General features: G+C 39.3%; 1 protein-coding gene across 1 annotated transcript in view; it reads right to left on the bottom strand.

Moving 5' to 3' along the window:
- NHLRC2 (NHL repeat containing 2) overlaps positions 1-12,745 on the bottom strand; it is a 61,157-nt gene that overhangs the window by 32,565 nt on the left and 15,847 nt on the right. The window contains exons 3-5 of the mRNA XM_065407531.1: positions 5,675-6,130; positions 3,133-3,254; positions 887-1,016 (exon numbers count right to left, since the gene is read on the bottom strand). Of these exons, the coding sequence (XP_065263603.1) occupies positions 887-1,016; positions 3,133-3,254; positions 5,675-6,130 (708 nt within the window). The remainder of the gene's footprint in view (positions 1-886; positions 1,017-3,132; positions 3,255-5,674; positions 6,131-12,745) is intronic.

Raw genomic sequence — 12,745 nt, 5'->3', positions numbered from 1 at the left:
TGGTCAGGTGGTCGATAATAGATCCCTATTGCTCATGAAATATCAGACTGAGTCAACAACGGTCCTTCCATTTAGCAATGCTTTTTGTCACGGATCCAGGAATGACCACAGCAAATCCCAAATTAGTGTCATTTTCATTTCCTGAATCCTAATGTTTACAAATGGTTAGAGATCTTTGGATGGCCTATAGTAGGAAGATGGTGCATTAACCTTCTAACGCATACATACATTTTAAAAGGTCCTATTAAATTATAGTTGCTGTCTGAATGATCCTTGTGCAATACAATGGGCTAGTTCAGGGATTGGCAACCTTTGGCACGCGGCCCGCCAGGGTAAGCCCCCCTGGCGGGCCAGGCTGGTTTGTTTACCTGCCGCGTCCACAGCTTCAGCTAATCGCGGCTCCCACTGGCCGCGGTTCACTGCTCTAGGCCAATGGGGGCTGTGGGAAGCGACGCGGGCCGAGGGATGTGCTGGCCACCGCTTCCCGCAGCCCCCATTGGCCTGGAACGGTGAACTGCGGCCAGTGGGAGCCGCAATCAGCCGAACCTGCAGACGCTGCATGAAAACAAACCAGCCCGGCCCGCCAGGGGGCTTACCCTGGTGGACCGCGTGCCAAAGGTTGCCAATCCCTGGGCTAGTGCAAGTGATCATGACTCCCTCTAGTGTCTGATCCCAGGGATTATTCAGCCTACTACAATTCACAAAGTTCTCCTCAGGTAGCAGAGTTTTATGTTTTTATGCTAAAAATCATGGATTTGATACCTGCGGGAAACGGTGGAATCTGTGTGTATGAAGCCATCGTTCATTAGGCTCGATTATGAAAACAAATTGATTTGACATTTAAGAATTTAAATGTGCAAAATTTCAAGCTCAATTGATACAATACCTGAACTTCCAAAGATCACATCCCATGGTGAGCTGATGGGCTGTTCCTCTCCTTTTGCTCCACCCTCCTTGTCCGTGCCTTGTATTCCAATGCCTGCTACAGTGTTCACCATCTCTAATTCAAGGTCAATCTAGGAGGGAAAAAAGTAATACATACAATGATTTTATAGGCGGTGATATTGACTTTTTCCTTAGCTAATTGACCTAAATGTCTAAGGATATATCTACACTGGAGCTGGAGATGTATTTCCCAGTTGAGTAAACACACCCGTGCTAGCTCTCATCAAGTGAGCACACTAAAAATAGAAGTACAGCTGTGGTTTTGTGAGCGATGGAACGGGCTAGCCACTCCAAATATGTGCCTAGGGTTTCAGATCGGACCATTCTCATGGGTGGTTAGCCCAACGCACTGCTCTTGCCATGGAGGCTTCACTTCTAGTTTTTAACAAGCTAGTTTGATCAGGGCTAGAGTTGATATGTCTACACAAGCTAGGAATTACAGCTCTAGCTCCAGTGTAGATTTACCCTAAAGCAGAAAGTCTGCTATGTAACAAGTTGCCTACAGACAGAAACTGATTGCCAATTTGATTGTCAGGTATTTTACAAGACAATTAACAACTTTGCTAAAATTAGTAGACTTATTGAAAAGCCTTAATTTATGTTCCATCTACACCAAAATGGTAAATGACCTTTCTGTCATGATTAAGTCAAAGCAACTAAAGAAATACATCAATTGTCTCTAGAAAAGTGCATGGGTAAAGAATGGACACCTATGTTAGAATTTTATTTTAAAAGAAAACAATGTGTTTTAAAAAAATTATATACACACAAAAACATACCATATATCATAACGTGCACAAGGCAAATGATTCTCTACAATTTACTTAATAAGATGTGCAACTCCGGCTATATCTACACTACGGATCTTACAGTAGCACAGCTGTACCACTGCAGCTATGCCGCTATAAGGTCTCATGTGTAGGAGCTCTCGGCTCTATGCCGGCGGGAGAGAGCTGGCCACACCGGCGCTTTGGTTGGTGAAACTTACATCAGTCAGGCGGGTGATTTTTCACACCCCTGAGCGACAAAAGTGCTAGTGTAGACAAAGCTTAATTTATGCCTATTATTATGAAAAATAATGTTCTGTTTCATTTCTGCCTTCCCAATCCCTTTCTCTCCTCCTGCGTTCATTTTCAATTTTCAGAAAGGATTTTCTGATTCAGTCTTCCTCCAATTTGTCATTAATTAATCCTGATGATTATGTAAAAAAGGAATAAAGAAGAGCCTATTTATATGCAATATAACACCACATCTGTACCAATAATTCCACTTTTACATTTAAATTTGTCTTTTGCGAGCGTCAAAAACAACTGAAAGCACACAAAAATAGCTTTTAGATTACCTCAGTTCTTTAAAGATTGTACTATCGAGGTACCCCTTTAGAAAAAGGGCAATGGTTAATCATCTAGGAATAACTATGTGCTAAAGCAACAAGTTTCTATGGTATGTATAAAATGCTTTCATCAGTAAGATGTCGTCTTGTTGCTCCCATGAACTTCAACTCCTGGGTCTTCTGAATCAATCACAGGTCAAATCCAAGATCCAAACCACAAATTTAAGGAAGATTGCATTTACAACAGCATAGCCCTTCATTTAATAACCGGGGGGGTAGGGGGGGGAAGATTTGAGTCTATAAATTCACATATTGAGAATCCTAAATTTTTAATAATATAAATGATTACTTGTGGCTTGTTACTTTACTGTATATCTCTACAAAAACTATGAGACTCACTCTACCACAGCGCCACAGTACTTGTACTGTACGTAAGAATCTGATGTTAGGTTTGTAACTTGAAATGAAGGGAAAACAATTTCCATATTCATTATTAACACTGGATATTTCTAATGGCAAAATAATAGGCAAATCAGGGATTTGTCAGGACAAATCATGTATGCATCATTTTACTGGAAAAAATTTCATGGCACACAATATTTCAATTATTGCTGCACATTTTCCATTAGGAAAGTATTAAATTGCTGTCATTAATAGTTTTAAAGTATTTAAATATAGCAAAAGTGAACATCATTCCTTTAAAAACAAATTGGGCAAAAATACTGGGGCAAATTATACTCTTAGTTACACAGCAGAATTTGTGAATAATTTCTTTGATGTCAATTTTCATCTGTGCAACTGGGAATAGAATTTGCACTGTTATCCTTTAACTTGCTTTTAAATGAAAATTTTACCTTTCTAATCAGATGGTTTTCTGTATCAGCAACATAAATAATGTTATTCTTTATAGCCACCCCCTGTGGGGAATTGAATGCTGCCTCTGAAAATCTTCCATCTTTTCTCCCACTGTTTGGTCCTAGACATGAAACAAACCAATGAAGAGAATAAGATTTCACATCACAAAAAAGGAAAACAGTAAGCAAGCACATGTACAATTATTTTACAGATTTAAGCATTTTCCAGAAGGTGCTTTTGCAGCTCTGCATACAGTTCAATTATTTTTTAGAACTCTTCTGTATAGTTTCATTTTAGAACCACCTTGCTGTGCAACAGCAATGACACAATTCAATATCCTGACATTTTTTCTCTCCAGTTCTAGGTATACATGGGTTCTCCGCTCAAGCAACATTCACAATAAAAGTCTTTTATTGCGATTCTAAATTGCTCCTCTTTTCTTGGACTAAGACAGACACAATTTCAGAAAATCCATCCCTCAGTATTTTAGTCCTGGTTACATCAAAGCAAATTAGCTGCAAACATTTTAACTTCATTACTTTTATTTACTTCAATTATTTAGTGTTCTGGATAAGCTGCAAAGCAAAGTAATGTTCAGCAAAAACAGTTCTTGATCAATAATTATTAGCAACAAAGAGGTATGGAACTGCATGTAAAGGGCAGCACGAAGAATGGATCTAGTTAGCCTTCTAGACAGCACAATAAGGAGAGAGAAGAGCATCATGATCTACATAAAGAACTGTAAACGTAAGTATCATATCTTACAATGAGGGACAGAGTATATTGTAAAATGAATTAGCTGCAGCTGTCACAGGAAGACATTTAGACTTATGGACTATTAAGTTTGCATCACGATCTATGACGCAAATTCAGTTATTTTAACCTCAGTGGATACCAACGCTTATTACTGAATTATAATCTTCGCTACATTGTTTTCTGCCCACACCTCTTTTACTGAGTCACTAAAATACACAAATTACTATTAACTTTTACATATAAATTGTAAGATGACAGTTTAGGGTTTACAGACAGCAAATACAGGATGTGACAATGTCAAATTTAATTAGTTATGCAAAATCAAGCTCAGAAAGTACTTGGATGCAAGACCTCTCGGGGACTGCGCAGGATGTGACAAGTGGTCTTATTAATTAAATAGACAGTACTCTTCCCTTTGAATCACTAGTGAATGGCTAACCCAACATCATATTAAGGAATACTTTGCTGTTAGAGATGCCATCTTACTGCTCATAAGAATTCACATAACACCTCTGCTGTTGTGGAAGGTGCTAACGCTGGTGTCCTGATTAGATTTTTTACTTGGATAATTATGTTCTGCCTACTTAATCTGCTGTCATTCAACTAATAAGGTTCCTGTTTTAAAAACTGTAGTACTGCTGGCATTATTTTAATAACTGCAACATCCTACAATGAAGCAGGTGTTATTCAATGGCAGATGAATTGAAATAATCCATATATACACATAGAGGGCCTGGTCCAAAACTCACTGATGTCAATTGGAAACTTTCCCTTAACTTTAATGGTTTCGCATCAGACCCATAGCAAAATTTGTCAACAGTGGTTGTCAGTAGGATGGCTTGTAATTGGGCTATTATAACAGGCATACGCTTAATATAGATATGACCAAAAGAACCTATGAGATGCAATCACTATTCACTTTTTTTATGTAAGATTATAGCAAAAAATGCATATAAGAGGTGCAGAAGAATGCGCAGGTCTGTGTGGTGAACAAAAGAGAAAGCTGAACACTTTTAAAGAGTCATTAAAAATTACCTTTGCTACCCAGGCTATCTTAGCAACTAAATTTAAATATGTAGTTTACATGTCACTTTTGCATTCTTGCTTTGACAATTGTTTCTAGTCAATTTCTAGACTTTTAGGTTCCTATACAACAGTACAAGGCTTCAATTAATTTGTTGCAGACACTACATGTGATTGTTAAAGAGCAATGCTCCTAGGGAATCCCTAGTTAGCAGCTGGCCCCAGGATTCCACTAATAAGAAAGGGTTCATCAGCACTGCATTGTCAGTGGACTGAGGGAGGTGTTTGTGTCTCGCCTCATCTCCCTGGCTCACCCACTCCCTTGCAGTGGATTCTGTCTTTGTGGTGTCAGGGAAGGAGACACACAGTACCTGCTATGTAGATGTACAGCACCATGTACACAAAGCGATCTATAACTAGTCACTGTCTGTGCAGATTCTATACTCTGTTATCTGTACTGCATGTTGAAATTAATATAAAAATGTCAAAATTACTCTAACAATTAGAAACATGAGGCACCTTAAACAAGTGTATTCATGGAGTCTCTCACATAGATTTGTTCTAAAAGTTATTTTACTATCCAAAAAATATTTAAAGGGGAGTTTTAAGCAAAATGCTTAAACAAAATTGTTGAAAAAAAATCAGTAATTATTTTCAAATGTCTAAAATATGCTGAGCGCTGAACACAAAGAATGCACAGACTTCTCTGAAGAGCCTATGCTCTAAAATAACATGATTCTGAGAAATTTATGTAAATCTTACCTCCAATGGTGTGTAGGATTTGCCCATTTTTCCTGACAACCAAAATCCTGTGATGTCCGGTATCTGCTATCACGAGTCTATCTCCTGAATTGTCTACAGTCACTTTGCCAGGAAACAGCAAGGGAGAAGAAGGTAGAGAGTCTCTGTACAATTTTATTCCAATTTTGTTATCTGTGATTTGTCCTTTCTCTTTGTAGAACTTTAGAGCAATAGAAGTAAATAAAAATAATTGATCTCTGTGTCCCTCTCCAACAAGAGAAAACAGCATATTTCCACGAGGCCCAAGAATGACCAGAGTTGGCCAGCAAGACACTTCCAGCTCATGCCAAAGTGTTGCATCAGCATCATTTACCACAGGGTGGGTAATGTTATATCTAAGAACAGCACCTTTAATGTTATTGAGAACCTTTTCATTTGGAAACTTCGCTGAATGGACACCAACAACAAGAAGACCATCTGAAAGCAAAAATAAAAGAGTCTTGCATTGAAACATGCCTGCATCCGAATAAGAGTTTGAATAAAAGATTAAAAACAAAGTACAGTGCTAAATCACAACATGACTGACTTCATTACAAAGTGAAAGAAGTGCGATGTAAGTTAAATAAAATAAAGATCACAGCTGAATACAGTAATGGCTGCACAACCTATCCATTAATACTAAATACTATGGTTTACAAGTAAGACTGCAGTAAAGTTTAGATGCTATTACTTCCCAAGCTGGTTAAGATTTAGTGCATCAAAAATGTTCTTGATCTGCTTGGACCACTTCACAAGTAATAATATGGAGATGCTAATGGTTCCACTGAAATTTAAAATTTTCTCAAGCATTTGTCTCATCAACATATTACTTTTAATTCTACTGCACAGCTTTTCTGATTTAGAAAAATGCAGTAATGGAAAACTACATTCTAAAACTGGTAATCAAACTTACCACAGAAATCTGGAACTAGTAAGTAGGATATAAATAATTCTTTTAAAGTTATCATAAAATAATGGGAGATTGAGATACTACAGCATTCAATGTTTCAACAAATATTAGAAGCACATTATAACAAGCCAGATATGAAACTTTTCATGTATTTCATTTTAGGGAGGATTAACAGAGTCATAGAAATCAGCTAAAAAACCCAAACGGCCTCTGATTTTCCCCATAAGAAAAAGAGAGGATAACAGCCTTGATATCCTAAGAGAAAAGGTGCCATATAAGTGAAAAGTATTATTATAATTCAAGTAATGTACACCAGCAGCCACCCTAGGTCATCCATAAATAAGATGGAAACAATCAGCTAGTCACCTTCCTCAAGTTCCTGGACTACTTTTTCTCTGCTTTCATAAAATTCAATGCACGTTTTTAATTTCTAGTTAATTTTCTTTTCGTGACAAAGGTTAAGTTTACTTAGTTCTATTATACTTGGCACTTATGGACATTGCTCCTCTCCTGCCAGAAAGTAAGAGAAAGAAGCTTCACTTCTCCTTTTAGTCATCTTCCAAGGAACAAAGCAGAGACTATTTCTATTTACAATATTTTGGCAAGGAGAAACCAGAACTGTCTCAGAAGGATTAATCGATATTAGTGTCCAAGATTCATTGTGTACCTTTATTATGTATCATTTCTGTATTCTTTTAAATTGCAGGACACAACTATATATATTACATAAAAGGCACACACAGTCCCACGTTGTTTGTAGTTAGAACAGAAGTGAAAGCACAGTACTATTTGTAGTATTCAGTTTGTAGGACAGTGGTACATCCTAGTTAAGGTTTTATATTGTGTTTTGGGGAGAGATTATGCTGTTATATTAAAGGAATTTAACTGTGTATGTGACAATGATATTTCCTAAATTTTTCTAGCAAAGTCCTAGAGTGCTATTAGCCATAACTATATTTTTATGTTATACATAAGTAATTCATGAACTCTGTTCTTCCTAACCTTACAGATCTGAGAGGAACAGATCAGATTGTCTGAACCACAATCCCAGACTAAGTTCTGGAATCTGTCCGTTTCCCAGATTGCGCTGCTCACAGCTATGATCCCATTTAGTCTCCCATTCCTTTTCTTGAATGGAGCAAAATTACATCAGCTAGGCAGTTGTATAAAGCTACTATTTGATAAGAAATCAGAATTTTTAATACAACAGAAAACCTTAGCAAAACATAATATAGCCAGTGCTTTTCCAAGATCACTCATGCTGCTGGATAGTGTAAGTGTTCTGGAACCATAAATAACATCTGGAATCTCTCAACCTCAGTATCCAAGTACAGTAGACACTTGTTTGCAGCAACACCTTGTAAGAGTAACCACCGCTTACGAGCAACATTTCCCCATGGAAGACTTTCCCTCCTGTGAATTGTCCACTTGGTAACAGCAACATACCCACCGCATAAGAGCAACATTTGTCACTTTGTGATGTCACATCCAAGGAGATTGGGGGGCATGTAGGGGCACTGTCCCCCCCAAACTGCATCTTTCCACTCCCCTCCCAACCCTGGCCCTTCAGCGCAGCTCCAGAGCACACAACCCCATCCACTTGCCCTGCCTGATAGAGCCTGCGTGGAGAGCATGTGTAGGGAGAGTTTGGGGAGAGGGATTTTTGGGGGGAGAAGGGGAAGTTGGGGTTGGGAGAGCAGCAGAGGCACAGCTGGAAGGTTTCCTCCTCCCTTCCTCCGCATCTGGCTTGCAGGCGGCGGGGTATGTGCGTGCTGCTATTTTGCACTGGGGAGTATTGGGAACCACCGTGCATTGATCTATCCTCTCCAACTTGGTTGCCGGCGGAGGGCTCTGGGTGTGCTGTTTTGCAGTGGAGGATCGGGGAACCCCCTACCCCGGGGCACTGACCAGTCCCCACTGTCCATTCTAGGAGCCACTCCCCGCTCCATTGCAGGCTGTGCACAGTACACTCCCCATCCATCCATCCCTTGCCAGAGTGGAGCACAAAGGGTCAAATTCAAGAGAATTGACCATTTTTTGTATTCTTTTCTTCACCTGATGTCAACTTTTCTTTTTACCATGCATACAGAAAAAGTTTATTACACCAGAGATTCCAGGCACACCACTGTCAATTTGTATTATTCCTTTAGGAGATAGTAGCATTCAGGAAGTTGAGTGTCTCTGTGCTGAGCCTTCAGATTCAAGCCTCTCCTTATCCATACTCCTAGCCATTATAAACAGGAGCAGGGAGAGGGGAAAGTGGCAAACGAAGTCACCTCAAGAGCAGAGCTACCAACTTTGATTATGAAGCAGCTTGCTTCTCAGGTGAATTCTCTGTGCTTCACCAGATGGGACTCCTAATCTGAAGGACCTGAGTAAATTTGTCTGACTGGGATTATAGCTCGAGAGTATGAAGACCTCCTATAGTGCTTGGGTGGGAGCCATGGATGGGGTGGGGTGGGGGAAAAACAGAAGCTGAAAGGCTTTTGCCCTTCCCGCATCTAGTAAATGAAATTAATAGGCAGCAGGTTTAAAACAAATACAAGGAAGTTCATCACGCAGCGCACAGTCAACTTGTGGAACTCCTTACCTGAGGAGGTTGTGAAGGCTAGGACTATAACAGCGTTTAAAAGAGAACTGGATAAATTCATGGAGGTTAAGTCCATTAATGGCTATTAGCCAGGATGGGTAAGGAATGGTGTCCCTAGCCTCTGTTTGTCAGAGGATGGAGATGGATGGCAGGAGAGAGATCACTTGATCATTGCCTGTTAGGTCCACTCCCTCTGGGGCACCTGGCATTGGCCACTGTTGGTAGACAGGATACTGGGCTAGATGGACCTTTGGTCTGACCCGGTACGGCCGTTCTTATGTTCTTATCTCCTCTCTCTCTCTCTCCTTGTGAATATATTGTGTAACAATCAAGCATGTTCGTGCATGCACAAAACACACAAACACGTTTTTAAACTCTTATACCATTGACAAATCACCAGACCACCCAAAGGCACATTAGTGACCAAGACATCAACTCCCTGCCAAGATTTCAAGTTTCTAGCTTGCATATTTGTTGTTGTTTTTTTTAAATAATGGAAAAAATATTTTTCATTCTCGAAAATGGTTGAAACTTTTGGCTCAGATTTTAAGTTCTTGAGCACTGAACACCTGCCAAAATTTCAGCCTAGCAGGTAAAAGGGAAAGTGTTAAGGAAACAAAAACGATCCCTTTGAATAGAAATGTTTATTCAACCTGAATATAGATGTCACTCTGCTTCTTACACTATACCTGTATTATGTATTGGTGGTAAATCAGGTGGAGTGATAGTAAATAATGAAAGAGTACATGGCAGTGGGGAATATTTTGTGAAGTACATGTTTCTGGGTAGGTGGGAGGAGGGAATTTATTGGACTCCACTGACATACATTTTTAAGTTTTGAGTCGGAGTATACTGAAGTCATTAGGTACGTCAACACTGCAGCTGGAAGCATGCCTCCCTGCCTGGGTAGGCAAACTCTTAGTACGGTAGTTCAAGCAGAGCTAGCACAAAAAGTAAGTGTGGATGTTGTAGTGGGCAGTGACTTGGGCTAGCCGCCTCAGTCCAAGCCCACCCGACTGCCAGGGGTTGAACTAGGGTGGCTAGCCCAAGCCACTGCCCTGCAACAACATCCACACAGTTATTTTTAGTGTGCTAGGTAGTGCAGAGCTAGCACATGTCCGTCTACCTGAGTTGGGAGACGTGCTCCCAGCTGCAGTGTTGACATACGCCCATGGGAAGCCCCACTGGGTAAGTGTCTAACTTCATGGATCTGATTTCAGAATCAGAGCCCTACTCCTTCTACTTGCCATTGCAGGATAGTTTCCTTCAACGGGGGATGGATGGATCACTCGATAAGTGCCCTGTTCTGTTCATTCCCTCTGAAGCATCTGGCATTGGCCACTGTCAGAAGACAGGATATTGGGCTGGACAGACCACTGGTCTGATCCAGTATGGCCATTCTTCATATGTTTTCTAGTACGTTGTCCAGTCTTACTTTAAATGTCTCATATAATAGGGTTTCCCACACTTCTCATAGGTGACTATTCTACAGTACAACAGATCTTACCATTAGGAGTTTTTTCAGCCTAGTTTTTCCATTTTGTGATTTCAACTACTTACTCCATTATAACACTTTTTTGTACCACACTAAACTCTGACTACTGAACATAGTCTTCAAATATTCATAAATAACTGTGTGTCTGATCAATTCTTCCAGCCAATTTTTAATACAGTGTATGCCTAGGAAATCTTTACAATTAGCCTGTGTATAATTTGTACAGTATGTTATGCAATATGAAACAAAACGGAAAATAATACAGATAAACTAGGCATTAAATCAAAGTACTGCTCTTTACTGTGTTAAAGTGATTTCTGCAAAGGTGAATGCTTGTGTAGTTGTCAGTTTTTTTAAAAAACTGTTTGAATAATCACAAATTAATATAATAATTTTAAGATGTGGAAAAACATGGAAGTGTTTAAAACCACTAAGCAATGAGACTTTCAGATAATGTCTGAAAACTGACTTTCTGTATACAGCAGTGTAGGTCCAAAGCACTGAAATACGTATGCCAAGGATTAAATCAATCTTTCCTCGTGAAAAAACAAGCTTAGTTTAGACTTTATAATGACAGACTGATTTTTTAAAATCTTTACACAAGTTACGCCAACCTTTCAGCACCTCATATGGAAAATCTCAGAAGAATGTTTCCTTTCCCTTCTGTTATACAGTGTTGACAGAATATCATCATAAATGAAACTGTAAATACACAACATGCCTTGTATTAATAAACTGAATCCTAAAAACAAGTTTTTAAAGACAGTGGCAACTATCGGATTTTCCTTTCAATTTGATTTCTGCAACACACTTCAGAGCCCTCATGTAGTAGAATAAAAGAGCTTTGAATTGTTTTGTATTTTAGGTTGTGGTTAAAAAATAATGTTGGACAATAAATTCTCACTCTAACATTGTAATATCTACAAGAAATCTATAGAGTTTCCATTAATAATACTCTCAACAGAATAGCACCTTCATTTTGACAGAAACCAAAATTAGTTACAATTCAGTATCAGTAGCAAAAAAGAGTATTACTAAAGATGTCTTAGCTGGAATTCTACAGGCTTCCATCCTAGGTCCTTGCCTTTTCTTCCTCTACACTTATATCCTTAACTTATTTGATCAGCTTATTGATTCAGCTATCACCTCTACAATAATTATTCTCAAATATTTATCCACCTGTGATCTCTGTCCAGTTCTACATCTCCATCTACCCTCTGTGATCACTTTTCTTCGATGTCTTGCCACCACCTTCAATTTAATGAACAAATTCACCAAAGGCATAAATGGGAGCAAGTTCAATTAAGTCAATGAAGTTATACCAGCAGTGAATTTGGTCCAGTATGTCTCAAACTGGGGGTCGGGACCCCTCAGGGGGTCGTGAGGTTATTACATGGGGGGTCACAAGCTGTCAGCCTCCATCCCAAACCACGCTTTGCCTCCTGCATTTATAATGGTGTTAAATATATTAAAAAGTGTTTTTAATTTAGGGGGGGGGGGCGCACTCAGAGGCTTGCTGTGTGAAAGGGGTCACCAGTACAAAAGTTTGAGAACCACTGATCTAAAGGAAGTTACTCTTTTCTCTCAAACTTATTCTTTTCCTCACTTTTCCTGCCAGCAATACCATCCTTCCTGTTACCCACACTCACAACCATGGTGCAATCTTTGATTGTTCTCCTTCCTGTTACCTCTTACATTCATGTCCTTGTCAAATCTTGCCACTATTTCCTCTATAACATCTCAAATTCATCTTGTCTTCTTTAGTCTTACTGTCAAAATAGCAGTCAATGCCCTTCTATTCTGGCTTGAAAACTGCAACATCTCCCCCTATGGGCTGCCCTGCTCTAGTGCATCTAAAACAAAGCTGCCAAAATCATCATCTTTTCCTACTGCTCTGACCTGGTCTCCTACATTTCTTAATGACAGGTTTCAGAGTAGCAGCCGTGTTAGTCTGTATCCGCAAAAAGAACAGGAGTACTTGTGGCACCTTACAAGTACTCCTGTTCTTTTTACATTTCTTAAGTATCTTTATGTAGAGGAAAAGCGTGAGCCAATAGA

This window comes from Emys orbicularis, chromosome 7 (genome assembly GCF_028017835.1).
Source record: "Emys orbicularis isolate rEmyOrb1 chromosome 7, rEmyOrb1.hap1, whole genome shotgun sequence".
Classification (NCBI taxonomy): domain Eukaryota; kingdom Metazoa; phylum Chordata; order Testudines; family Emydidae; genus Emys; species Emys orbicularis.
The sequence above is the reverse complement of the archived record's forward strand: the minus strand, read 5'-3'. Positions and strand labels throughout refer to the sequence as shown.